Below are 27,201 nucleotides of genomic sequence, written 5' to 3' on the forward strand. Positions count from 1 at the left end.
ACGAAAAATACCCCCAGGACGTTCGCATCACCGCTGACGGGAAGGAAATCCCACGATGACTTTGGGCCCATCCGCCGGGAGGAGGGGTGTAGGCGTCACTTGCCGGCCACCCTCGCTGACCACCGGCGGGCTTGAGCCCCAGGGGCCCCGCGTGGTCCTCCCCGGGGCCGACGGACACCATCTCCTTTGGGTCCGCTTTCCTTTTCTGGCCTGCAGGTACACTGACCCTTGGAGGCGGGCCCGTATCTTTCAGACCGACTGTCCGCGAGTCGCTCCTTGGGGGGGGGAAGGAGCACTGAAGGAGAGCAGGCAGGTGCTCACTGAGCAGCGGAAGCACAGCCCGGGGCCCAAGGGAGGCCCACGGGAAGCGAAGGAAGAGGCGGAGATTGCAGTCGACGCGCTTCTTGGATCAGCGGGAAAGGGGTGTCCCCGTGGTGGCGGGGAGAGGGGTGTCACGGGGGGAGGGGACCGAGCCGGGGAGGACAAGTGCTTTTCCGACGACTAGAGTATATTCATGATGGCGTTGTACAGCTGGGTGAGCACCACGAAGTGGACGGGAAGGCAGGAGGAGCGATCCTGAGTGGCAGGGTTACAGGTGAGCCACGACAGTGCATTGTACTGCTCCAAAACAAACCTGCAAACAATGGAGAGACAGAGAGGGAGACAGAGGGTGAGAGAGAGAGGGATGGCAAGAGGAAGAGATAACGAGAGAAACGGAGAGAGAGACAAAGAGGGAGAGATAGAGAGAGGGAGAGAAATGGAGTGAGAATAAAGAGACAAAGGAAGAGAGAAAGATGGAGATACAGAGAGAGGGAGAGATGGAGGGAGGGAGAGAAAGATAGATGGAGATAAGGAGAGATAATGAGAGGGAGAGACAAGGAAAGAGGGCGAGGAGGTGGGGGGAGAGGAAAAGGGAGAGGGAGAGGAGGAGAGGGAGAGAGAAATGCCAGTTTAGACATTGCCAAGAGCCATTTTGGCCCCCGTCTGTCCCCTGCCCCCCCCGGCCCAGCCAACCCCCGGCCTTCTGGCCAGAGGAAAGGGTGCAGGGCAGGTTTGAACGGTCTGTCTGACCGGCCCCAGAAGGCCTCCCTTGAGGGGGCTCCGGCTCTCATCCCCGGGCGTAAGTGAGGGCGAAGGGCAGGGCCCTGACCACTGGCGTCCAAAGAGCCTCTCTCATACTAACCCTCTCTGGGGGATCGAGAGGGGCACCCCAGGGGACCCTGCCCACACCCTCGACCCACCTGGCCAGCCCCCAGCCCACTTTCCTGGGGAGGGCATGGGGCAGTGTGAAGGAAATGTTCACCAGGGTGAGAAGTGGGGAGGAAAGGGAGAGTCAGAGGAGGAGTTGGAAGAGGAGGAGGAGAAAAAGGAGGAGGAGTTGGGGGAAGAAGAGGTAGGAGAATCCCTGGGGAGCCACAAGTGGGACAGAGACTTTAAGCTCATCCTCTAGCCTGGAAGCTCATTATGGAGAGGGAACGGGTCTGCTAATTCTCCCGCACTTGTACTCCCCCAAGCACTTAGAACAATGCTCTGCATATAGTAAGTGCTCAGCGTGGCTCAGTGGAAAGAGCCTGGGCTTGGGAGTCAGAGGTCATGGGTTCGAATCCCTGCTCTGTCACTTGGCAGCTGTGTGACTGTGGGCAAGTCACTTAACTTCTCTGTGCCTCAGCTACCACATCTGTAAAACGGGGATTAACTGTGAGCGTCATGTGGGACAACCTGATCACCCTGTCTCTACCCCAGCGCTTAGAACAGTGCTCTGCACATAATAAGCTCTTAACAAATACTGATTGATTGATTGATTGACAGAGAGAAAGGTAAAACAAGTGCCAATATGATCCCTGAGGTTTCGGCCTCAGGTGGGGTAGGGAGCTACCCTCGCCTAATGGATGAGTTGAGAAGTAAAAAGAGCCTTTGCTTTGGTTTTAAAACGAAGCCCCTGCCTTTCAGGAAGCTCAGAAGCTTGGAGTAGCCATGACATAAAGTCAAGTAGGCCGTCGCTAGCCGTTCCTTTCACTGGATCGGGATGGCGTGGGAGGGGGCCTCTTCCCATTGAGGAATCGGCCCCCAGGAATCAGGGTCCAGATCGGGGGGCGGCACGGAGGCGAAGCAGGGGCCCACGCGGAAACCCGTTCTGGGGCCGACCGCGTGGGGCCAAGGTGTGCGGATGGATCCGTCGGCCAGCCATCGGTAAATAAATCAATTTATTCCATCAGCAGTTGTTGAGCGTGCTCTGTTGGGTGGCGCGCTGTCAGGTGGGGCCTGGCGGGGGTGAGGGCGGGAGGGAGGGAGTTACCTCAGGACGTCAGAGGTGGTTTTGGAGTCTAGAGGGTGCGGAACCCGCTGGGAATTCCGGGCCGGCAGAAGGTCGTCCGTCTGGGCCACGGAGATGTGGTGATGCAGGGAGGCCTGGGGAAGGAGAATATGGGGTGTGAGGGTGAGGGGGCGGGGTGGGTTACGCCGCCAGGCAGCAGAGCAGGGGGCTCCTGCACTGGATGCACCCGCCACGCTCCGGGGCGCTGACGGGCGAGAGCTGGACGCGGCCCCCTCCGCCATGTCCGCATTTGCTGTGGGCAGGGGGGAAACCTCCGGGACTTGGGACAGCCCTTGGGACGATGGCAAATCTCCGGGAGCCTTCCGAGACAAGCAGGCTCGGGCCAGGCCCGGGCTTGGGGAAAGAGATTCTGGGACACGGGCAGGGTGGAGCCCCACCACGGGGGGAGTTGCCCACGGGGCCGCCCCCGGCGGAGGGAGAGGGCAGCTAGCATGGATTCCGAAGAGATGCCAGTCCGGCTCCCACCTATCTGGCAACCGGGGAGGCAGTGGGGCCTAGAGGGAGAGCTTGAGCCTGGGCTCGAGTCCCGCCTCTGCCACAGATCTGCAGTGCGGCCTCCGGAAAGCTCATTCGACCTCCCTGGGTCTCGGTCACACGTTCCGCCCCGGACGAGCTGGGTGGTGAGGAGGCTCCCCTCCCCCGCTCGCCCCCTGACCCCCGGCCACCGGGCCCGGCCGCCCTCAGACGAACCTTCAGGAACAGGGGACACTGATTCTGGGCCTGTGGGCAGGCTGACCAGAACCACTGCGGGAGATTCTCGGCTTTGGCGGTCGACACGAAATAGCCCAGGGCCAGGGGCTGCTGCTTCAGTTCTTCCGGGGCTTCTCTAGAAAGCAGGCGCTCTCCTTGACTCTGTGCGAAACAAGCCGAGAAAGGGGGGATGGGAAGAAGCTCCGACCGGCGATTTGAAAAGCCTCTTTCCGCCGGCCGTGACGGCTTTCCGAAAAAGGGAAGCCGGACCACCTGGATCGGAGCCCTCGCCCAACCGAGAGAGGGCAGGGTGGGTGGGGATGGAGAGGGACAGCTTCACGGCTTCCGCTGCCCCGCTGAGATGCGAGTGGGGAGCGACAAGGGTGCGTGACGTGGCCTAGTAGCTAGAGCCCGGGCCTGGGGAGTCAGAAGGACCCGCGTTCTAATCCCAGCCCCGTCACTTGTCTGCTGGGAGACCTTGGGCAACTCACTTCACTTCCTTACGCCTCAGTGACCTCTTTCTTTTGGAAAATGGGGATTGAAACTGTAAACCCCTGTGGGACAGGGACTGTGTCCAAACAGAATAGCTTGTATCTATCCCAGTGCTTAGAACAGTGCTTGATGCATAGAAAGCGCTTAACAAATGCCATCATTTCTATCATTTATTTATTGCTATGTCTCAGGGTCCTCCCCAAGAGTCCGGGCCTGGGAGTCAGAAAGTCCTGGGTTCCAGTCCTGGCCCTGCCACTTGTCTGCTGTGTAACCTGGGGAAAGTCACTTCACCTCTCTGGGCCTCAGTACCCTCATCTGTAGAATGAAGATTAAGACTGTGAGTTCCACGTGGTACAAGGATCGTGTCCAACCTGACTACCTTTTATCTATGCCAGTGCAGCACTTAGAAGAGTGCCTGGCACAGAGTGCTTAAAGAACATTTTGTTATTTTGTTATTCTGTTAATGAATTGTACATTGCCTTGATTCTACTTAGTTGCCATTGTTTTTACGAGATGTTCTTCCCCTTGACTCTATTTATTGCCATCGTTCTTGTTTGTCCGTCTCCCCCGATTAGACTGTAAGCCCGTCAAGCGGCAGGGACTGTCTCTATCTGTTGCCGACTTGTTCATTCCAAGCGCTTAGTACAGTGCTCTGCACATAGTAAGCGCTCGATGAATACTATTGAATGAATGAATGAACATCCCATAATTATTCATTATTATGGTAGGGGGCGGGCAGAGGAGGCTGAAGAGGGGCCTGGAGTCCCTGCCCCGAAGAAGGAACCCCACACTTTCATTCATTCAGTCGTATTTATTGAGTGCTTACTGTGTGCGGAGCAATGAACTAAGCACTGGGGTAGATACAAATTAATCGAGTCGGACACAGTCCGTCCCACATTGGGCTCACAGGCTTAATCCCCATTTTACAGATGAGTTAGTTAACTGAGGCCCAGAGAAGTGACTTGCCCAAGGTCACACAGTAGACAAGTAGCAGAGCTTGGATTAGAACCCAGGTCCTTCTGACTCCCAGGACCGTGCTCTATACACTAGGGCACACTGCTTCGATCAATGGGGGCTTCAGTGGAGGTGGGGAGTGGTGGCCTGTGGGCCTCTGACCCCCCACCCCACCCCCAGGGCCCTGAACCGGAGGAATCCCCTGTGTTTTTTTTGGGGGGGTGTCCCCCACCGCCACGCCAGGGGAGCTCTCTGAGGTCCAGAAGGGCCTCCGCAGCGCCGACGGAACCAAGGGGGAGCGTGCCAATCCGACAGCCCGTGTTGGGACTTGTACCAGACGCCTCGCTGGGTGGGTCTGGCACCATCCCCGCCATTACTCTCGCTTTCCATGAAAGCTTCTCCCCGCGGCATGTCCCCTCCAAGGCCCTCGCTCCCCCTCCCATCCCCGCTCCCGCCCTCTCCATCCCTTCCCAACTAGCTCGGCAGGCTGCCGGGTTCGGAACACCCTGTACCTTGTCGGCAGAGAGCGGGCCGCCTCGGCTGCCCCCCTCGGAGGGGAAACCGGCTCCCAGCCCCCCATCAGACTGCTCGTTCCGAGCCGGTTCCAACACGAACCCTTTGCCCCGGAGCCCCTGAAGCGGAGCCCCATGTCCCCGCTGGAATATCTTAATCGGGCATCAAAGGGCCGGGGCCGGGCTGGGAGGGGTTGCCCGCACACCTGGGCGCGGGGGCCCGAGCCAGCCGAGCCGCCGGCCCGGCTCACGGAGCCCCCCTCGGGGCCCGGTGGCGCGGGGGAGCGGGGGGTCAGACACGACAATTCATTACGGGGTTGGGGTGCGGGTCGGGGGCGAGGCTCGAGCCCCTCCAACCTGCAGGCTAACGATCACACGCGGCTGCATTTTTAACCACGGAAATTACAGCTCAATTACCAGCCCCTTGTTAATGGTTAGACCGAATTACTCCGACAGGTTCACCCAGGGAGGGCCCGCGGGCGGCTCGGGCTCCCGAGCGTAGCGCTGTTCCGCTCCGTGGAAGCACCCGGCCTTCCCGGCACGACTCTCCCCCCGGCCGGGTGCGGGACCCCGCTCTGGGTGCCGGAGACCAGGTCCCGGTCACCGGGGTGTCGCCCCGCCCCGCTCCCCTCTCTCGGGCACCGTGCGCCACTCTGGGCCCCGTGGTTAGCGTCGTGGCCTTCTGGCGGTTATTCACACCTTGAAACTCCCGCTCATCTTAATGATGATGATAATCTCGATAATGAAAAATAATGATGGTGGCATTTATTGAGCGCTTACTAACTCGCCTCTGCCACCTGTCGGCTGTGTGGCTTTGGGTAAGTCACTTTACTCCTCCGTGCCTCAGTTCCCTCACCTGTAAAATGGGGATGAAGACCGTGCGCCCCACATGGGACAGGGACTGTGTCCAACCTAATTCGCTTGCACCCACCCAGCGCTTAGTTCAGTGCCTGGCACATTATAAACGCTTAACAAATACCTCAGTTATTATTAATATTACTATTATTCTACATCGAGTACCGGGACTCACACGAGATAACGAGGTCAGCCACGGACCCGGTACCACGCGTGGCTCACAGACTGAGGGGGACGGAGGGCAGGAATTGAATCTCTGTTTTTCAGAGGAGGAAACTGAGGCCCAGAGAAGTGAAGTGACTGGCTCAAGACCACCCGGCAGGCTAGAGGCAGAGCCGGGATTAGAACCCAGGCTCCTCTGACGCCCAGGCCCGAGCTCTTCCCGCCAGGCCCTGTCGCTTCTCCTTGCCGTCTGGACCTTTCTCAAGGACCAGGAGAGGTGAGTTCCAGATGTCAGTCCCGGTGCCTGCTGGCCTGAGGGAGCAGAGTGGCCCTGGAAGCGGCAACCTCTGTGCCCGGCTGCAGACGGGCACCCTTCCCTGTTCCACCTGCTCGGTGTGGGGCTTGTCTCCTGTGTCCTCCCTCTCCCCCCAACCCGACCCTGGCGCCCCCCGGCCCCCTTCGGTGAATCCGAGGCTGATGGGATGCGCTAAACTGACAGGAACCAAAGCCCCTAAGCCCCAGATGACATGCCGGCATCTGGACGGGTGTTGTTTCTGATGTGGCTTTTTCTTGTTAGAGACTAAGGTGAAGATATCAACAGACCGATTTTCGGTTTCTCTCCCCGAGCCCCCGGAACCTCTTAACATCTGAGATGAAGACAGCGGGGCCTAGGCGACGCCGTCGACAAGACACGCGGGTTGACGTGAGCCCCGGCAGAATCCTTTGAATCTGAGCTCTTCGGCTAATCCACCCCCATTATCCGAGGCATATTTATAGATGAAACAAGTTGTAAGCCCTTGGACTTTTTTTTTCCTTTCCCCGAGTGAAGCATTCCGCTTAATGCTTGTGCATTAACTTGAGCACTTCTCTAACAGAGGCTTCCTTTTTGCCAACTTGCAGAGACGGCACTTGCCGTTTTCTCTCCGTCCTGTGGGGAGGGCGTGGATGCGGGCACCAGGGGGACTCGAGAAGCAACGAGGCTTAGTGGACAGAGCACAGGCCTGGGAGTCAGAAGAACGCCCACTTGTCCACTGTGTGACCCTGGGCTGGTCACTTCACTTCTCTGGGCCTCAGCTACCTCATCTGTAGCATGGGAATTAAGAACGTGAGCCCGAAGGGGGACAGGAACTGGTCCGACTTGATTGATTTGTATCTACAGCGGCATTTAGAACAGTGCTTGGCACACGGTAAGCTCTTAACAACTACCGTTATCATTATTGAGGGTCGTGCGATGGACTTCTGCGGTTATTTAGCTTTGTACTTTCCCGAGCGCCTGAAACAGCGCTCTGCCCGCAGTAAGCGCTCAATAAATCCGACTGAACGAATGCATGATAGAAGAGCCTGGCCCAGCGCCTTTGGAACAAACGCCTGCTCGGATTTCACCACCCACAGTTCTTTCGTGGGACAGAGACTGTGTCTGACCCAATTTATCTGCATCCAATCCAGCGCTCAGTACGGTGCCTGGAACATAGTATGAGCTTAACAAACCTAACCCCAGCTCCGTCACCTGTCTGTTGTGTGACCTGGAGCAAGCCACTTAACTTCTCTGTGCCTCAGTTCCCTCACCTGTAAAACGGGGATGAAGACTGTGAGCCCCACGTGGGACAACCTGATTTCCGTGTATCTACCCTAGCACTTAGAACAGAGCTCTGTACGTAGTAAGCGCTTAACAAATACCAACGTTATTATCATGATTTCTCCGACCAAAGGAAGCGGGTCCCGACAGCTGGGGGTGCCCAGCACCGTCCTTCCCGGGACAACCACGCCGCCCTTACCCGACTGTGCTGGAAGTGCGGGCCCATGCCGATCCCCGGCGAGCCCGGGGACGGGGCTGGGGAGGAGTTGGGAGACGAGTGAAGGTTCCCCGTGATTAAGATTCCAATGTCGTTGTCCATGTCGTCTGGGAAGGGGAGGTCGAACATGTCATCTAGGGAGGAGGAGGACAAAGGAGGATCAGAGCGGTGAAAGGCCAGCCGAGCAGGTCCCCCCCTCCGTCTGCCATCCACCCTGGGGTGTTCCGCCTCCCCTGCCGCTGGACCTCAAGCAATTTTGGGGGCAAGGGGCCGGCCGTTGAGACCGTACCTCCCCTCCCTCCCCCGACCCTGGCACACGGTTCCGGGCAGGTTGGCCCAGGGCTCCTACTCCCTCCAAGGCCTGAGAAGCGGATGCGGAGCACGGCGCTCGACGGTCGGCGGCAAGGGCGCCTGGGTCCGGGAGACGGACGGAGGGCAGGGGGCCAACGGTTCCAGTGCCCCGTGACCTCCTCGGCGGCCCTCTGGGCCCCGAACGCCGGGGCCGGGGAAGACCGACAGCCAGCGGCCCTCCGCTCTCTTCCCGACACCAAGATCTTCGTGTCAGGACAGCGCATTAGCAATCCACACCAAAGAGTTTTACATCAGAGGAATTCACTCCCATCACAGCTGGTTCATGATTGCTCTCAGCAATCTGCCAACTTAAATATTTGAAAAACAGTTGGGAGGAAAATCCTCAAACGCGCTTCAATTCCTCTCTGTCAAGCGGGCCAGAGCACTCGGGGTCATGGCCACCACCGTCGCTCCGGCCTCTGTTTGGGGGGCGCAGGCCACAGCGGCTTCCTGAGGGGGCCCAGTGGTGGTGGGGGACCCGCGGCTGAGCCCTGACGCCCCACAGCTCTAGGTGCCAATCTGGTATCCGGGAGCCGCTCCCCCTCCAAAGATCCGCACCGGAGACGGGGCGGGCTTCCCGCCTGGGCCGTCTCCTGTGGCACCGACCTTCTGAAGCCAAGCCCGGGCTCTCCCAAGGCACCTGGGCCAGAGAGCCAGGGTGGGCCATTAAAATGCCCCCTTCCCAACAACCTACAAAAGCAGCATGGTGTAGTGGATAGAGCCTGGGCCTGGGAGTCAGAAGGTCATGTGTTCTAATCCCGACTCTGCCTGCTGTGGGAACTTAGGCAAGCCCCTTCACTTCTCTGAGCCTCAGTTACCTCATCTGCAAAATGGGGATTGAGACTGGGAGCCCCAGATGGGACAGGGACTGTGTCCAACCCGATTTGCCTGTATCCACCCCAGTGCCTGGCATGTGGTAAGTGCTTCACAAATACCACAGTTATTATTATTATTATATTATTATTAGGGGAAGAGGACCGGAATTACCACGGTGCCCCTCTCAATGTCAACGGGCCGCCTCCAGCCCATCTATCCCATCGGAAAAGGAAAGGCTCGGGGCGGGTCGCCCCTGGCCTATTCAGTGACCGCCCACCCCCAGAATCAATCCATCAGTCAGTGGTATGTGTCGAGCGTTTACCGTATGCAGGGCGCCGTACTGAGCGCTTGGGAGAGTGCATACAACCGAGTTGCGAGACACGTTCCCCGCCTGCGAGGAGTTTCCGGGCTAGAGGAATACACCTCTATCCCAACCTTGACTTTTGGGAAGCTGGTACGTCGTCGCCTCCCAAGAAAACACTCAAAGACTACTGGTCCCAGGAGTGCTTGTAAATTTTCGGATGGCCTTCCATGTAAATATTTAATAGAGGGAGAATAAACAACATCGGAACTCAAGGATGCGGCTAGCCTGTAGCCCCAACAGGAAAACTTGCCAGAAGAGATTACGAAGCGTGGGGCCCGCAGTGAAAAGATTCATGGGAATTGACAAATTATCTACCCTTATCACACCAAGGAGGGAGACGTTGAGCCTTTAAAAGACATCACTCCAAATCGTCTCCATTTTCCCTTCGGTGGATACACGCGATGACGATCAGACGGCTGGCACCGAGTAGGCACTTGGTGTGTGCCAATCTCCGTGCTAACGGCTGGCGTAGGCCCCGGGATAATCAGATCGGGCGACGGTCCCTGTCCCAACCCCGGATGTCAACCCCATTTTACAGGCTCGGGGAGGGGCGGGTATCAGCCCGAAGCCACGTAGCAGGCCAACGGCCAGCGGGGACTAGAACTCAGGTCTCCCTTCTCCCCCGTCGGGCTCAACGGTCTCTACCTCGTTTGGCAGTTAGTTACGGCGGCGAATTTGCTCCCCTCTGGGCCGCGCCGTGCACTTAGTCCACCTTATGGCGAAGGGAAAGTTGGCTGGGAAACGCCAGCCCCGGAGGAAGGGGTTTGGGGTCTTTCTCTGCAGCCCCCTCTTCACCCTGCCCCTCTTCGGGCCTTAGTGACCAGGCCTCCCCACACCTCTGCTACACAAAATCGGCTTCGAGTCATGCTCTGTTTAGCCTCCTAAGGCACAAATGAGATGGCTAATGGCTTGGGAGGCAGCTTAATGATTAAACAAAGAACAGGGTTAGGAAAGTTCAATTTAACACCATTTCCAACCCCCCCCCCCGCCCACCCCCAGCCCCATCTACATGCTTCCAATTAGCCTCTGAAGTACCCATGGTTAGGTTAATATAGGTTAAATATTTGTAAGCCCTGCTCTTAGATAGAATTCCAGAACCTCGGAAGGATAGCTGCCCGTATATTAAAAGGGGGCAGCCTCCCCTTCGTGAGGCCCACTTAAATTCCACAAGCAGATCAAAGCAGGGTGTTTCATTAAAAAGAATATCCTACTTCTTTTTTTTTTTACCCTCTCTAGCCTTTCACCATGCTGCCTCATTTAGGGATTTTTAGCGACCATTTGACATGTTTAAAGACTTAAAACCAAACCAAACCAAACAATGCCTGCCCCCCCCCACTGCAAAAAAAAAATAATAAACCAGATTGTTTTCTAAAGCCCGGTAACATACAAAAGTAAAATCTCTAAGAGGCATTAAGTTAACAGTAAGTCAATTCATTTGTTTAAGCTCATAAGCACCTCCTCGAGGGCAAGGACCGTCTTTTATGTTGCCTAGGGAGAGCCGTGCGCTTCCTCAATGTGAAAAAAACAAGACGTTCATTCTCCAGGAGGGGTCGAGTCTCTCTCCCGTCTCTCTGACGCGGCCGGAGGGCCGGTCAGGCAGTCGGTGCTGTTTATCAAGCGCTTAAGGTGTGCAGAGCGCTGTACTAAGCGCTCGGGAGAGGGTGACAGAACGATAAACCGACACCTTTCCCGCCCCAGACGAGCTCCCGGGCCAGGGGCCGGCCCGGGTCCGGATGGCGGGTCCGTGTGCTCACCGTTGTTGGGGCTGAACCCGTCCTCGTTGGGGTAGTTGGCGGGCGCCACCTGGATCGTGGAGGAGGTGGGGAACACCAGGATGTGGGTGCAGGAGGCGTCTTGAGGGGTGTTGAGCTGGGACGACTGCAGGTTCAGAGCGGTGCTGCGGCCAAACACGGAGCCCATGGTCACAGCATCTTTAAAGAACAGGAAGGACGTTGACCGCTCGGCGGGCGTGCGGGGCAGGTGGAGCCGGGCCCCGACTCGCCTTCTATCTTCTTCGTCTGCGCCGGCCTGCCTGGGCGGCTACCCGCCCCTATCCCCCGCTCAAATTCCCCTTCTAACCATACCTCGCTCCCTTCTCTGACCTATACCGTTCCCCCTCCGGACCTGAACCTTCCTCCCCGCTGTACTAGGCGCTTACACTTATCAGCTGTGTGACTCTGGGCAAGTCATTGCATTTCTCTGGGCCTCAGGTACCTCATCTGAATAATGGGGATGAAGACTGTGAGCCCCACGTGGGACAATCTGATTAGCCCGTATCCACCCCTGAGCTTAGAACAGTGCTTTGCACATAGTAAGCGCTTTACTTTACTACAAATACCATTATCATTATTATTATTATTCGAACCCCCTGGATCACAGTCCTCCCCCTCCATCTTAAAGCCTTCCCAATAATCTCACCCCCCCCCGGGACGGTCTTCCATGATTATTTCCCATCACCCCAAATCCCGGCAACCCAGGGGCAGTCTTCGGAGGGACGTGCTCTTCCCCATTCTCAGATCTCATCTACACACCCATCTATTCACCTATTTCACCTTTCCACACTCTTGCTACGTACGATTAGTTGGATCCTTGCTCTCTCTCCCGTTCCCCAATTGTCGGAATAAAAACACTAACGTAACGGAATGGGAAACGTGATCTAATGGAAAGAGCCTGGGCTTAGGAGCCAGAGGACCTGGGCTCTAATTCCCGCTCTGCCACTTGTCTGCTGTGTGGACTTGGGTAATAAGTCACTTCTCTGTGCCTCATCTGTGCAACGGAGATTAACTTCACTTCACTTTGAGGGCCAGATGAGACATGGGCTGGTGTCTACCCCAGCGCTTAGTACGGCTCCTGGCACGTGGTAAGCATTTAACAAATACTATTCTACAGAAACGCTCTGGGCATGTCATGCCACTCCTCAAAAATCTCCAGTGGTTGCCTATCAACCTCTGTATCAAACAAAAACTCACTCTGGACTTCAAGGTTCTCCATCCCCTGGTCCCCTCTTACCTCTCCTCCCTTCTCTCTCTCTACTGCCCACCCCGCACGCTCCGCTCCTCTGCCGCTCACCTCCTCACCGTCCCCCCTTCACGCCTATCCCACCGTCGACCCCCGGCCCACGTCCTCCCACTGTCCCGGAACGCCCTCCCTCCTCACCTCCGCCAAACTAACTCTCTTCCTCTCTTCAAAGCCCTACTGAGGGCTCACCTCCTCCAGGAGGCCTTCCCACATTGAGCCCCCCTTTCCCTCCGCTCCTCCTCCCCTCCCCATCGCCCCCACCCCCTCCCTCTGCTCTACTCCCTTCCCCTTCCCAAAGCACTTGTGTATATCTGTACATATTTATTACTCTATTTTCTTAATGATGTGTAGATATCTATGATTCTATTTATCTATTTTGATGCTATTGATGCCTATCCACTTGTTTTGTTTTGTTGTCTGTCTCCCCTTCTAGACTGTGAGCCCGTTGTTGGGCAGGGATTGTCTCTATCTGTTGCCGAATTGTACTTTCCAAGCACTTAGTACAGCGCTCAATAAATACAATTGAATATTATGAATACTTGTTGATATTACTAAAAATATTATTACGGTGATTATTATGGCGTTTGTTAAGCCCTTAAGTCTGCATCAAGAAGCTTCCTAAGAGCTGGGGAAGATACAAATTAATCCGGTCAATCGGTTCGGCATGCCCGTCTCTTCCACTAGATGATCAGCTGTTTGAGGGCAGCTACGGTCTCTTTCGGTCCTACTGTGTTATTATCCTGTGGCCGGAGGTGCTCGATAGCCAGCATGGTGGATTGCATAGAGGACACACTTGGGACTCAGAAGGTCATGGGTTCTAATCCTGACTCCTCCACTTGTCTGCTGTGTGACCTTGGGCAAATCACTTCACTTTTCTGGGCCTCAGTCACCTCATCTGGAAAATGGGGATTGAGACTGTGAGCCCCACATGGGACAGGGTCTGTGTCCAACCTGATTTGCTTGTATCCACCCTAGCGCTTACTACATTGCCTGGCACATAGTAAGCGCTTATCAAATACCCATTATTATTACTATAAGTATCCCCTGACTAACTGATGATGAAGCAGCGTGGTCTAGTGGAGAGAGCATGGACCCGGGAGTCAGAAAGACCTGGGTTCTATTCCCAGCTTAGTCAAGAACGCGCAGCAAGCCAAGTCACTTAACTTTTCCTTGCCTCAGTTTCCTTCTCTGGAAAATGGGGATACAATGGCTGTTCTCCCTCCCACTGAGACTGCAAGACCCTTGGGGACAAAGCCTGGGACCGACCTGATTAACTTGTATCTATCCTAGATCTTAGGACGGTGTTCGACACAGCGTAAGCTCTTAACGAAGACCGTAAGAAATAAATAAGTAAATAAATGAACAGTGAAGGGAGGAAACGGTTTCCTCCGATCTTGATTTTGCGCCTCCCTTGAAAACCATCAGAAAATGTCCATGCTACTTTGGTGAAGAAGCCCAAAGTCGTTGGAACGGCATCCGGGCCCCGATAATCGGTTGTGACCACCGCCTCTCTGACCCTTCCTCCAAACTGACATTCCGCAGAACTGGAACATCCAGAGGAGGGGAGCAGAGGTGAAGAGATCCAGAAGACAACCTACATGTGCAAATTATCCAACCCAATAAAAAAGACCAAAATGTGCCCTCCCTCTGCCCCCACACTTAATTATGGCATTTGTTAACTGCATACTATGAGCCAAGCACTGCACTATATGTTGAGCTAGAAAAAAGATAATCAGGTCGGACACTGTCCCCGTCCCACACAGGGCTCACCGTCTAAACAGGAGGGAAAACAGCCACAGTATCCCCATTTCTAAAGGAGGAAACTGAGGCAAAGGGAAGTGAAGAGACTTGTCTAAGGTCTCGCAGTACACAGGTGGTGGAGCCAGGAGTAGAACCCAGGTCTTTCTGATTCCCAGGCCCGGGTGCTTTCCACCAGGCCACGCTGCTCCTCAATTGATTAGTTCCACGCTCTGCATTCACTAAGTGCTTAATAACCCAATTTGCTTGTAACTACCCCACTGCTTTGCTCAGTGCCCGGCACATAGTAAGCACTTAACAAATACCGTACTAATTAATCATTAATTAATTAATGATAAAGCTTCAAAGCCTTATTAAGGCCTTCCCTTTTTAAGCCCTCTTTTCGCTGTCTCGCTCTCCCTTCCGTACCATCTAGGCACTTGAATCTGTTGGACATTTGATATTCACCCCAGTCTCCAACTCCACAGCATTTATGCTTTAAACTATTATTGATATTCATGTCTGTCATCCCCCTCTAGACTGTAAGCTCGCTGTGGGTGGGGAATATGCCTACCAATTCTGCTGTACTGGACTCTCCCAAGCACACAGTAAGTGCTCAATAAATACAACTCAATGAAGCGCTTAATATAGCGCTCTGCAAACAGTGAGTGCTCAATAGAAACTACTGACTGACAAAAAATACCACTGATTGATTTGTTTTTCCTCCTGACATTTTTGGTAACAAAGCCTGTTCCTCTGCTCCCGGACTATGGAAATAACAATAATAATAATTACAGTATTTGTTAAGCACTTACTATGTGCCGAGCACCTTTCTAAGCACTGGAGCGGAAACAAGATAATCAGGTTGTCCCATGTGGGGCTCACAGTCTTAATCCCATTTTCCAGATGAGGTAACTGAGGCTCAGAGAAGTTACGTGACTTGCTCAAGGTCACACAGCAGACAAGTGGCAGAGTCAGGTTTAGAACCCATGTCCTCTGACTCCCAAACCTGTGCTCTTTCCAAGCTGCTTCTTATCAGGTGGGCACCTCTGCCCCCAAACCATTAACACCCGGTGGGTCCTCAGACCGCCTCGCCCGATAAAATCTCCGGTGCCCTGGCCTGGAAGCTTGTTGTAGGCAGGGAATGTATCAGTTTCTTACAGAGAAGCAGCATGGCTCAGTGGAAAGAGCCCGGGCTTGGGAGCCAGAGGTCATGGGTTCACATCCCGCCTCAGCCACTTGCCAGCTGTGTGACCTTGGGCAAGTCGCTTAACTTCTCTGTGCCTCAGTTACCCCATCTGTAATATGGGGATTAAGCCTGTGAGCCCCACGTGGGACAAACTGGTTACCTTGTATCTCCCCCAGTGCTTAGAACAGTGCTTGGCACATAGTAAGCGCTTGACAAACACCAACATTATTACTATACTCTCCCAATCGCTTAGTGCAGTGCTCTGCATATAGTAAGCGCTCAAAAAATACGCCTGAAGGAGGGAATGGATATTCGCTAGGCCGCGCTGCTTCTCCTCGATCCGGGAGCCCCCGGCTGTTACGGCCAACGGAGTGGGGAGGCGAGGACGGCTCCCGTGCCGAGACGCCAATTCAGCTTCGATCAACACAGTGGCTCTGAGATACGGGAACGGCGTGGCCTAGTGACTCCCTCGGGCCTGGGAGTCAGAGGACCTGGGTTCTACTCCTGGCTCCACCACCTTTCTGCTGGGGGACCTCGGGCGAGTCGCTTCACTTCTCTGGGCCTCCTTTCCCTCATCTGGAAACTGGGTCTTCAGTCGGTCGGTCTATCATATTCAGTGAGCTCTTACTGTGTGCGGAGCACTGTACTAAGCACTTGGGAGAACACAATCCGACAATAAACACTCACATTCCCTGGCCACAATGAGTTTACAGTCTAGAAGGGGATTCAATACCCGTTGGCCCTCCCACTTAGATGGTGAGTCCCACATGGGGCAGGGACTGTGCCTGACCTGATGATCCTGTACCTATCCCAGCGCTTAGTACAGTGCTCGGTGCTTAACCAACCCCATCATAATAACAATTTCACGGAGCAGGAATGAACGTCTATTAGTCCTTCGTTCAAGGAGCGTGGCTCAGTGGAAAGAGGATGGGCTCGGTAGTCAAAGGCCACGGGTTCTAATCCCGGCTCCGCCACTTGCCGGCTGTAGGACCTTAGGCAAGTCACTTCACTTCTCCAGGCCTCAGTGACCCCAGCTGTAAAATGGGGATGAAGACTGTGCGCCCCACGTGAGATAACCTGATAACCTTGTAGTGCTTAAACAGTGCTTGGCACATAGTGAGCGCTTAACAAATGCCATCATCATCATTTACTGAGCGCTTACAGTGTACAAAGCACTCTGCTAAGCACTAGTCCACGTCACCCACAGCATTCTGGGAATTTTTTACATCACGTCAAGAGGTACCACAACCAACCCTTGCTCCGGTGCCTCCAAGGCAACGGCCATCTAAGGGGCGGGGGCCTAGGCACCGGGGGGGGGGGAGTTTCCGGGACGGTGGGAGTTACCTGGCATGACGACGAAGGACCCCTGAGGCTCCATGGCAACCAGACAGGCGCTGAGGATGGAGGGGGAGTCCGCCGAGGAGACCCCGCACATCCGGCATGCCTCCTTCAGCTGTTTGCTGATTGTCTGCAGGGAGCATTCTCCGAGGAGGGTGCTCCAATCTGAAACGAAATCACGCTTTTAGCCGGGCCCTCGGTGGCGGGAATCTGGGGTAGCATCGTGGAGGGCGTGTCGTTTTGGAAAGATTACATGAGGGGAACTAAAAAGAATTCTACAGAAATGATAATAACGATAACAATAATTACGATTACTATGTACCAAGCGCCGTTCTAAGCGCTAGGGTCGATACAAGTTAATTGGGTTGGACACAGTTCATAATCTTACTCTCCAATTTACAGATGAGGTAACTGAGGACCAGAGAAGCCAAATGACTTGTCGAAGGTCCCACCGCGGACAAAGAGCCGGGATTAGTACCCAGGTCATTCGTTCGATTGCATTTATTGAGCACTTACTGTGGGCAGAGCACTGTACTATGTGACTGTGGACAAGTCACTTAACTTCTATGTGCCTCAGTTACCTCATCTGTAAAATGGGGATTAAGACTGTGAGCCTCATGTGGGACAGCCTGATTACCAGCGCTTAGAACAGTGCTCTGCACACAGTAAGCGCTTAACAAATACCGACGTTATTATTACTAAGCCCTTCTGACTCCCAGGCTTGCGTTCTGTACTGCCTACTGTAGTAGGCATACGGTCAGCCAATCGATTGTAATTATTCAGTGCTTACTGAGTGCAGGGCACTGTACTAAGCGGTTGGGAAAGTCCAATAGAACAATGGAACAGACACATTCCCTGCTGACAACGAGTTTACAGTCTAAAAGAGGAGACAGACATGAATAGAAATGAATAAATGACAGACATTCATTCATTCCATTCAATAGTATCTATTGAGCGCTTACTATGTGCAGGGCACTGTACTAAGCGCTTGGAATGTACAATTTGGCAACAGATAGAGACAATCCCTGCCCAGTGATGGACTCACAGTCTAATCCGGGGAGAGATATGGACATAAGTGGTGTGGGGCTGGAAGGGGGGATGAATAAAGGGAGCAAGGTGATGTCGAAGGGAGCGGAAGAAAAGGAAAAGAGGGCTTAGTCAGGGAAGGCCTATTGGAGGAGACACAGTACTATTCACTAAGCACCCAGTTGATGTGCTATAATAGATGCTCTGGAGGTTCGCGAGAAAGATGGGATCCGTTCCCTGCGCATAAGGAGCTTTCCAGTCCAATGGAGGAGACGGGCACAAACACACAGGAAGAACCTCTAGACGGTGAGCGCCGGCGGGCAAGGAATGTCACTGTTTATTGCTGTATTATGCTTTCCCAAGCGCTTAGTAAAGTGCTCTGCACACAGTAAGTGATCACTAAATACGACTGAATGAAGGAATGAATGAATGAACCGATGCCAAAGCAGCAGCTTGGCCCACTGGGAGTTAGGGGACCTGCAGAGAAGCACTCTGCACGCAGTAAACGCTCACTGAATAGCACCAATGGATCGATTCTCCGTGGCCTACTTATCAGAGAATGGCTCTATCTAGACCGTAAGCTCGTCATGGGCAGGGAAGATGTCTGTTTATTGTTCTATCAAAAAGCAGCGTGGCTTAGTGGCAAGAGCCCGGGCTTGGGAGTCAGAGGTCTTGGGTTCTAATCCCGGCTCCGCCGCTTGTCTGCTGTGTGACTTGGGACAAGTCACTTCACTTCGCTGGGACTCAGTTCCCTCCTCAGTAAAATGGGGACGAAGACTGTGAGCCCCACGTGGGACAACCTGATGACCTTATATCTACCCCAGCGCTTAGTACAGTGCTTGGCATATAGTAAATGCTTAACAAATACCATAATTATTATTTTTATTATTATTATAATCCCAGCTCCGCCACTTACCTGCTGTGTGACGTTGGGCAAGTCCCTTCAATTGTCTGGGTCTCAGTTTCCTCAACTGTGACTTCCCGGGACTCGCTCTCCCTCCAAAGAAACCCCTTTCATCTCCCTCATGTACTCCAAACTCAGGTGCCTGCACCACGAGTACCAGGGAATAATAATAATAATAATGGCATTTGTTGAGGGCTTACTACGTGCCAGGCACTGTACTACTTGCTGGGGCAGATACAAGCAAATCAAATCGGGTGGGACAAAGTCCCTGGCCCACATGGGGCTCACAGCCTCAATCCCAATTTTCCAGATGAGGGTACTGAGGCCCAGGGAAGTGAAGTGACTTGTCCAAGGTCACGCAGCAGACAAGTGGCGAAGGAGGGATTAGAATCCTCGAACTTCTGACTCCCAGGACTGTGCCCTACCCACTAGGCCTTCCCAGACTGAGCTTCCCCTTTTCCCTCTGCTCCCTCCCCATTCCCCCCTTCACCTCGCCTCAGCTAAGCCCCCTTTCCCTCTGCTCCTCCCCCTCTTCCTTCCCCTCCTCTCAGAACTGTGCTCATTTATGTATCTTTTTATTACCCTATTTATTTTGTTAATGAAGTGTACATCCCCTTGATTCTATTTACCGTGATTATGTTGTCTTGTTTTTGTCCGTCTGTCTCCCCCAATTAGACTGTAAATCCGTCATTGGGCAGGGATTGTCTCTATCTGTTGCCAAATTGTATATTCCAAATGCTTAGTACAGTGCTCTGCACACAGTAAGCGCTCAATAAATACTACTGAATGAACGAATGACTGAACTAGGCCAAGCAGTTTGCAGACAGACGGTGGCTCCCCAGCTCAAACCCAATAAGGAGGAGTCGATCGGTCGACCGTAAGGATTGTGCGTTTCCTGTGGGCAGAGCGTTGTACCGAGCGCTTGGGAGAGTCCAAAAAGCACCCAGGTGAAGCTGCCCACACTTGGCAGACCCAGGAGCCCTATGGAGAGGTATGGAGTTCTAGGAAGCAGAGACAGAGAATCTGGTGGCGGGGCCTATTGACTAGGCGGAGATCCCGGGGCTCGCTTCGGAGAAACGCCTACAGGGACACATCATCCGCAGTTCCAGGAAGCAAAAGCAGATGGAAATCTCCCAGGAGCCCAGGGAAGAACCTGTTGATTTTCGACGGAGGAATTCTCCTGTCTCCCTCTTCCCTTTTGTTCTCCTGCCTCTGACTGACTCTCCTGCCACTGTTCACGGGGGTCACCTCTAAGCCACTGGAGAGGGACCACGGCGGGGGGCGGGGGAGAGGTCGAAGGGGTGGAGGAGGACGGGGACGATCTCCGCTCTCCTAGAAACACAGCGAGGGCTCGTGGATAGAGACCGGGCCGGGAGTCAGATGGGCCTGGGTTCTATCCCAGCTCTGCCACTTGTCTGCTGCGAGACCCTGGGCAAGTCACTTCGTTTCTCTGGGCCTCGGTTACCTCATCTGTAAAACGAGGGTTAAGACTGTGAGCCCCATGTGGACAACCTGATTACTTTGTATCTACCCCAGTGCTTAGAACAGTGCTTGGCACTTAGTAAGCGCTTAACAAATACCATCCTCATCACCTGGAAAATGGCAATTATTATTAATGATAAAAATAATAATTATTACCATTGTCACTGTGGTATTTGTTAAGACCTTACTATGTGCCAGGCACTGTACTAAGAGCTGGGGTAGATACAAGGTAATCAGGTTGGACACAGTCCCGGTCCCACGTGGGGCTCACAGTCTTCATCGCCATTTTACAAATGAGGGAACCGAGGCCCTGAGAAGTGAAGTGACCTCTCCAAAGTCACACAACAGACAAGTGGTGGAGCTGGGATTAGAACCCAGGTCCTTCTGACTTCCAGACCCAGGCTCTAATCACCAGGCCACACTGCTTCTCTGATTAAGACTGGGAATCCCATGTGGGACATGGATGGAGTAGCTTCTATCTACCCCAGTGTGTAGTACAGTGCCCGGAACAAAGGAAGTTTTAACAAGTGACATAAAAAAGAAAGTGCACAGAAGGGAGGTTGAATAGGAGAAATAAGGGCCTAGTTGGGATTTTGGCAGAGATGGGATTTTAGGAGGCCTCTGAAAGCGTGGGGAGAGGGGCGGTCTGTCGGATAGCCGGGGGGAATGAGTCACGGGCCAGAAGGAGGACGTGGGCGAGGGGTCAGTGGCGAGTAAGATGAGATCGAGGTCCAGTGAGTAGGTTGGTGTTAGTGGAGCAAAATGCACGAGGTAAGGTAGGATGGGAAGAGCTGATCGAGCTGATCCCTGGCGCTTAGTACACTGCTCCGTACTCAGGACGCGCACAAAAAATACCACCGCTTGGTAGACTGTGAGCCCGTCACTGGGCAGGGATTGTCTCTATCTGTTGCCGAAGTGTACATTCCAAGCGCTCAGTACAGTGCTCTGCACATAGTAAGCACTCAATAAATACTACTGAATGAATGAATGAATGAAAAGTATGACCCCCAGCGCTCAGAACAGTGCTTTAGACATAGCAAGCGCTTAACAAATACCATCATTACTATTATTATTATTATTATTGTTATTATCTACGGCAGCCACAGTCTAGTCTACTTTTCCCCATCATCACGGCCCTCCAGAAAACCCACCTCCTCAGAGGGGCAGACCTCCTTGATTCCATTTATCTTGATAATGTTGTATTGTTTCTGCTTTGTTCTATTTTGCTTTGCTGTCTGTCTCCCCCGTTTAGACCGTCAGCCCGTCACTGGGCAGGGATTGTCTCTACCTGTTGCTGAATTATCCATTCCAAGCGCTTAGTACAGTGCTCTGCACATAGTAAGCGCTCAATAAATACTACTGAATGAATGAATGAAGGGGCATTTCCCAACTGAACACCCCCTTCCCAACTCGCACCTCTCCCCCTCAACAGCCGGCTTCGGGGCAGATATTTATACACCTGAGCACGTACGCCTCTTGGTGGCTTGTGTTAACGTAAGCTTATTTATTTTTTCTGGCATACGGTGGCTTTCAACCGCCACGGCGATTTGCGGCTGTCAGTCTTGCCTGTTAACAGGATAAAGCTCCCCGAGGGCAGAAGGCGTGCCTTCCGACTCAACCGAACTCTCTAGAGCGCTCGGCCCGCCCGGTTCTCCGAGCGCACGAGGGTCCCTTCTCGCCCGTCCTCCCCAAGCTTCGGCGCTCACCCGTCCGGCTCGTTCGAGGGCACCCGAGTGGGGTTCGATCAATCTGTGGTGTCTATTGAGTGCTTACTATGTGCAGGGCACTGTACTAATCGCTGGGGAGAGTACACTACGATAATAATTATGGGACTCGTTGAGCGCTGACTATATGCCAGGCACCGTACTAAACGCCGGGGTGGATCCCAGCAAATCGGGTTGGACACAGATGTCCCACGTGGGGCTCACAGTCTTCATCCCCATTTTACAGATGAGGGAACCGAAGCACAGAGATGTGAAGTGACTTGCCCAAGGCAGGCGAGTGGAGGACCCGGGATTAGAACCCACGACCTTCTGACTCCCAGGCCCGTGCCCTGTGCATTACGCAGTGGACAAGTTCCCTGCCCGCAAGGAGCTTACGGTCTAGGTTCTTCAAACACCAAGCTCGCTGAGCCCCAAAGACTCCCGCCACACCCATGCCCGGTCTCTGTCCCCTGGCTGGATGCCAAAACAAAAGGTGAGACCGCCTTCTGGCCAGCCTACCCTTCCCCTGTCCAGGGGGAGAACTGAGGCACCCCCTACCTCAGACCCACCAGCGGCATCGTGGGAGAAGCGGGGATGGTCCGAGAAAATTCTGCTGCTCGTCCTGTTCTCCTACTCCAACCCAGCCCGCACACTTGGCTCCTCTAATGCCAACCTTCTTCCCGTCCCTCCATCTCATCTAGCTCACCACCGACTCCCGGCCCACGACCTGTCTCCGGCCGGGAATGCCCTCCTTCTTCAAATAATAATAATGTTGGTATTTGTTAAGCGCTATGTGCAGAGCACTGTTCTAAGCGCTGGGGGAGATAAAGGGTCATCAGGTTGTCCCACGTGAGGCTCACAGTCTCGATCCCCATTTCCAGATGAGGGAACTGAGGCACAGAGAAGTGAAGTGAATTGCCCACAGTCACATAGCTGACAAGTGGCAGAGCGGGTATCGAACCCATGACCTCTGACTCCCAAGCCCGGGCTCTTTCCACGGAGCCAGGCTGCTTCCCTTCAAATCCCACAGACAACTCTGCCCCTTACCAAAGGCCCATCTCCTCCGAGAGGCTTTCCCGACTAAGTCCTCCTTTCGACTTCTCCCTCTCCCTTCTGCATCGCCCTGTCTCGCTCCCTTTCTTCATCCCCCCTCCCAGCCCCACACCACTTATGTCCATATCCCTCCATTATTTATTTCTGTTCATGTCATTCTCTAAACTGTCAGCTCACTGTGGGCAGGGAATGCGTCTGCTGACTGTTCTCTTGTTTACTGTTCAAAAGAAGCAGCATAGCGTAGTGGCTAGAGCCCGGGCCTGGGTGTTGATTCTATTTATTGCTACTGTTCTCGTCTGTCCGTCTCCCCCGATTAGACCGTGAGCCCGTCAGAGGGCAGGGACCGTCTCTATCTGTTACCGATTTGTCCATTCCAAGCGCTTAGTTCAGTGCTCTGCACATAGTAAGCGCTCAATAAATACTATTGAATGAATGAAAGAATGGGTTCTAATCCTGGCTCAGCCACTTTGCTGTGAGACCTGCTGCAAGTCACTTCACTTCTCTGGGCCTCATCTGTAAAATGGGGATTGAGACTGTGAGCACCATATGGGACAGGGACTGCGTCCTAACTCCATTTGCTTGTATCCACCCCAGTGCTTGGTATGGTGTTCGGCACCCAACAGGCGCTTACCAAATACCATCATTATTATTACCATCATTATTATCATTGTCCTCTCCCAAGCGCTTAGCACAGTGCTCTGCATACAGTGAGCGCTCAACAAATATGATCAAATGAATGCCAGAGTGAATGGAAACATGGGAGGGTAAAGACAGTTTCGAGTTCTTTATAATAATAAATAATGATATTAATTGTGGTATTTGTCAAGTGCTTACTATGTGCCAGGCAATGTACTAAGCTCCCCCACTGTAGAGAAGCAGCGTGGCTCAGTGGAAAGAGACCGGGCTTGGGAGTCTGAGGTCATGGGTTCGAATCCCGGTTCTGCCACTTGTCAGCTGTGTGACTGTGGGCAAGTCACTTCACTTCTCTGGGCCTCAGTTACCTCATCTGTAAAATGGGGATTAAGACTGTGAGCCTCACATGGGACAAACATGATTACCTTCTATCCAGCCCAGCGCTTACAGCAGTGCTCTGCACATAGTAAGTGCTTAACAAATACCAACGTTATTATTATTACTTCCCCCGATTAGACTGTAAGCCCATCTGAGGGCAGGGACCGTCTCTATCTGTTGCCGACTTGTTCATCCCAAGCGCTTAGTACAGTGCTCTGCACATAGTAAGCGCTCAATAAATACTATTGAATGAATGAATACTAAGCGCTGGGGTAGATACAAGCTTTATCCTGACGACCCGTTGAGTTCCCCAGAGAGGAGGATCTGGGGGGCTCCAATAAATGCAGAAACCCGCTGGGCCAGGACGGGCCTCCGTCTGACACAATCCCTTGGGGGGGGGGCGTTTGCTGGACCGGCCGATAAAGTCCAACGCCCAACGCGACCGGAAACTCCAAGGGCGCTTCCAGAGCCCGAGTGCTACAAGAAGCCCTTTCCTTCTATCACTGGCCCTCTCGGCGCCAAGAGGGGATGAATCCCCCGCCCCTCCAGCCCCCACTCACCGCCTCCGGGGTGGGGAGAGGGGCGAAGAAGAGGGAAAGAGCTCACCTTTCAGCTCTCCGTGGCCCAGTCTTCCGAGACGACCGATGACAACCCTCCAGGGCAAGGAGGTCATCTGCACGATCCCGGTGCACCATTCCCACAGCTTCTGCAGTCCGTTCTTGCGGGCGGACACTTTACTTCTCCGGGATCTAGACGGGGAGAGGATGGGGCGGCGTCGGGCGGCGGGGAGACCAGAGACCCCGGTGCACGCGGCCTCCCGGCCGGCTCCCGCTTTCCCCGCCAGACGCCGGAGCGGCTCTTCGACCGGAGGAGCGGCATTTAGCGGGAGGCGCTGGGAAGGGGCCGGGGCGGGGGAAGGCAGAGGCTCGGTGTCCTACCTGTTCGGCAGATCAATATTTACAATGCAAGTCTCCAGGAGTTCGCCGTGGAGGTCGGTGCACGAGGCGAGGAGCCAGCGCTGGTCATGGGACAGGCAGTAGCCGACGAAGAGCACGTTATACTTCTGGCTGGCCTCTCCGAACGTCTCTCCCAGCTCCGTCTGTTTGTCCTTGATGGGGGCCAGGATGAAGGGGGGCGAGTAGAGCTGGATCGGACTGGGCCGCTGAAAGCCGAGGAGAAAATCAGTATCGACGGAGCCGCCGCCAGCCGCGTGTGCACGAGAATGACCGGTGGTTTCTCGCTGACCAAGGCGCGCTGGTCGATCAGCTAGTCGCTAAGCGCTCAATAGGTAGGCGCCGAGGGATACGGGAATAAAGACACCGCGAACGCCACGCCGTCTCTGAAATGAAACGCCTTGAGGATTCCCGACTAAAGCCCCGAGTCGCGACGTTGCCATCTGATCGCCGCTAAAAAGGCAACCACATGATGGCGGTGATACTTGTTAAGCGCTTACTATGGTGCCCGCGGCGCTGTACTAAGTGCTGAAGTAGAGAGAACATCATCCGGCCTTATGGGGCTCGCAGGCTAAGTAAAAGGGAGACTAGGAACTGAGGCCTCATTTTGTACATGAGGAAGTGAGGCACAGAGCAGTGAAGTGGCTTGCCCGGGGTCACACAGCGGGCAGGTGATGGAGCTGAGATTAGAACCCATGTCCTCGGACCCCCGAGCCCGGGCTCTTTCCACTCAGCCACGCTGCTTCTCTTATTGTGTTCAGAGCACTGGACCGAGCGGTGGGGAGAGGACGATGTAAGAGTTGGTAATAATAATGATGGTATTCGCTAAGCGCTTACTATGTGCCAACCACTGTTTTAAGCACTGGGGTAAATACAAGGTCATCAGATTGCCCCACGTGGGGCTCACAGTCTCAATCCCCATTTTACAGATGAGGTAACTAAGGCACGGAGAAGTGAAGTGACTCGCCTAAGGTCACACAGCAGACAAGTGGCAAATCTGGGATTAGAACCCACGACCTCTGACTCCCAAGCCCGGGCTCTTGCCACTAGACTACGCCGCTCAGCTTCCCTGCCCACAGCGAGCTTACAGGCTGGCGGGAAGACAGCCAATCCATCGATCGATGGTATTTATTGAGCGCCTACTGTATGCAGAGCACTGAACTGAGCGCTTGGGAGAGGACAATATAACAGAGTCGGTAGACATGTTCCCTGCCCACAATGGTAGCGGTAGACTGCTGGGCACATAGTGAACGTTTAACAAATACCACGGGCAAGTCACTTCACTTCTCTGTGCCTCAATTTCCCTCGTCTGTAAAATGAGGATCGAGACTGTGAGCCCCAAGTGGGACGGGGACTGTGTCCAACCTGATTTGCTTGCATCCGCTCCAGCACTTAGTACAGTGCCTAGCGCAGAGTAAGCGCTTAACAAATACCATAATTATTCTTAATGTTATTAATAATAATAATAATAATGTTGGTATTTGTTAAGCGCTTACTATGTGCCGAGCACTGTTCTAAGCGCTGGGGTAGACATAGGGGAATCAGGTTGTCCCACGTGGGGCTCACAGTCTTAATCCCCATTTTACAGATGAGGAAACTGAGGCACAGAGAAGTTAAGTGACTTGCCCACAGTCACACAGCCGACAAGTGGCAGAGCTGGGATTCGAACTCATGAGCCCTGACTCCAAAGCCCGTGCTCTTTCCACTGAGCCATGCTGCTTCTCCATTATTAACTCCATCAGCGGTGCTCTCCCTCTGCTCGACCAATCGGAGGGCGTCATCCTCCCTCTCATCTGTAATTTATTTATCGGTTTATTTATTTCTATTAATGTCTGTCGCCCTTTCTAGACTGTGAGCTCACTGTGGGCAGGAATGTGTCTATTTGCTGTTCTACTGTACTCTCCCAAGTGCTTAGTACAGTGCTTTACACACAGTACGCACTTAATAAATACAATTGAATGAATGACTCTAGTCCAGGGCAGAGAGATCCTGTGGGTCCAATACAATCTGCGTTCCAAATAATAATCATTGTATTTCTTAAACTCTTACTATGTTCCAGAAACGGTTTTAAAGGCTAGGGTCGGATAAAGGTAATCAGGTTGTCCCACCTGGGGCTCACCGTCTTAATCCCCATTTTACAGATGAGGTAACTGAGGTCCAGACAAGTGAAGTGACTCGTCCAAGGTCACGCAGCAGCCAAGTGGCGGAGCCGGGATTAGAACCCACATTCCCTGACTCCCAAGCCCGGGGTCTTGCCACTAGGCCACGGTGAAACGAGAGGATCTTTCGATCAGTTTAATTTCCCACCATCTGGCAAATATCCATCCTGGAGAAGTTAACGAATGTGCAAAGCTGCCGATTGGGATCGGCGGGGAGGATCCGGCAGGAAACGAGATCCAGGGCCCGTCCTCCAGATGCTTCCGGTCCACATGGGGAGACGAGGAGATGGAGCTTCCGCGCCTC

At 53.9% G+C, this 27,201-nt stretch overlaps 1 protein-coding gene across 1 annotated transcript in view; it reads right to left on the minus strand.

The window, feature by feature from the left end:
- Nucleotides 1–386: 386 nt before the first annotated feature.
- Nucleotides 387–27,201, minus strand: part of MED13L (mediator complex subunit 13L) — a 304,408-nt gene continuing 277,593 nt past the window's right edge. The window contains exons 25-32 of the mRNA XM_029051175.2: nucleotides 24,724–24,947; nucleotides 24,392–24,534; nucleotides 16,613–16,771; nucleotides 11,079–11,255; nucleotides 7,776–7,927; nucleotides 3,026–3,187; nucleotides 2,297–2,409; nucleotides 387–634 (exon numbers count right to left, since the gene is read on the minus strand). Coding sequence (XP_028907008.1) covers nucleotides 502–634; nucleotides 2,297–2,409; nucleotides 3,026–3,187; nucleotides 7,776–7,927; nucleotides 11,079–11,255; nucleotides 16,613–16,771; nucleotides 24,392–24,534; nucleotides 24,724–24,947 — 1,263 coding nt within the window. The 3' untranslated portion in view covers nucleotides 387–501. The remainder of the gene's footprint in view (nucleotides 635–2,296; nucleotides 2,410–3,025; nucleotides 3,188–7,775; nucleotides 7,928–11,078; nucleotides 11,256–16,612; nucleotides 16,772–24,391; nucleotides 24,535–24,723; nucleotides 24,948–27,201) is intronic.

Source organism: Ornithorhynchus anatinus, chromosome 2 (assembly GCF_004115215.2).
Source record: "Ornithorhynchus anatinus isolate Pmale09 chromosome 2, mOrnAna1.pri.v4, whole genome shotgun sequence".
NCBI lineage: Eukaryota > Metazoa > Chordata > Mammalia > Monotremata > Ornithorhynchidae > Ornithorhynchus > Ornithorhynchus anatinus.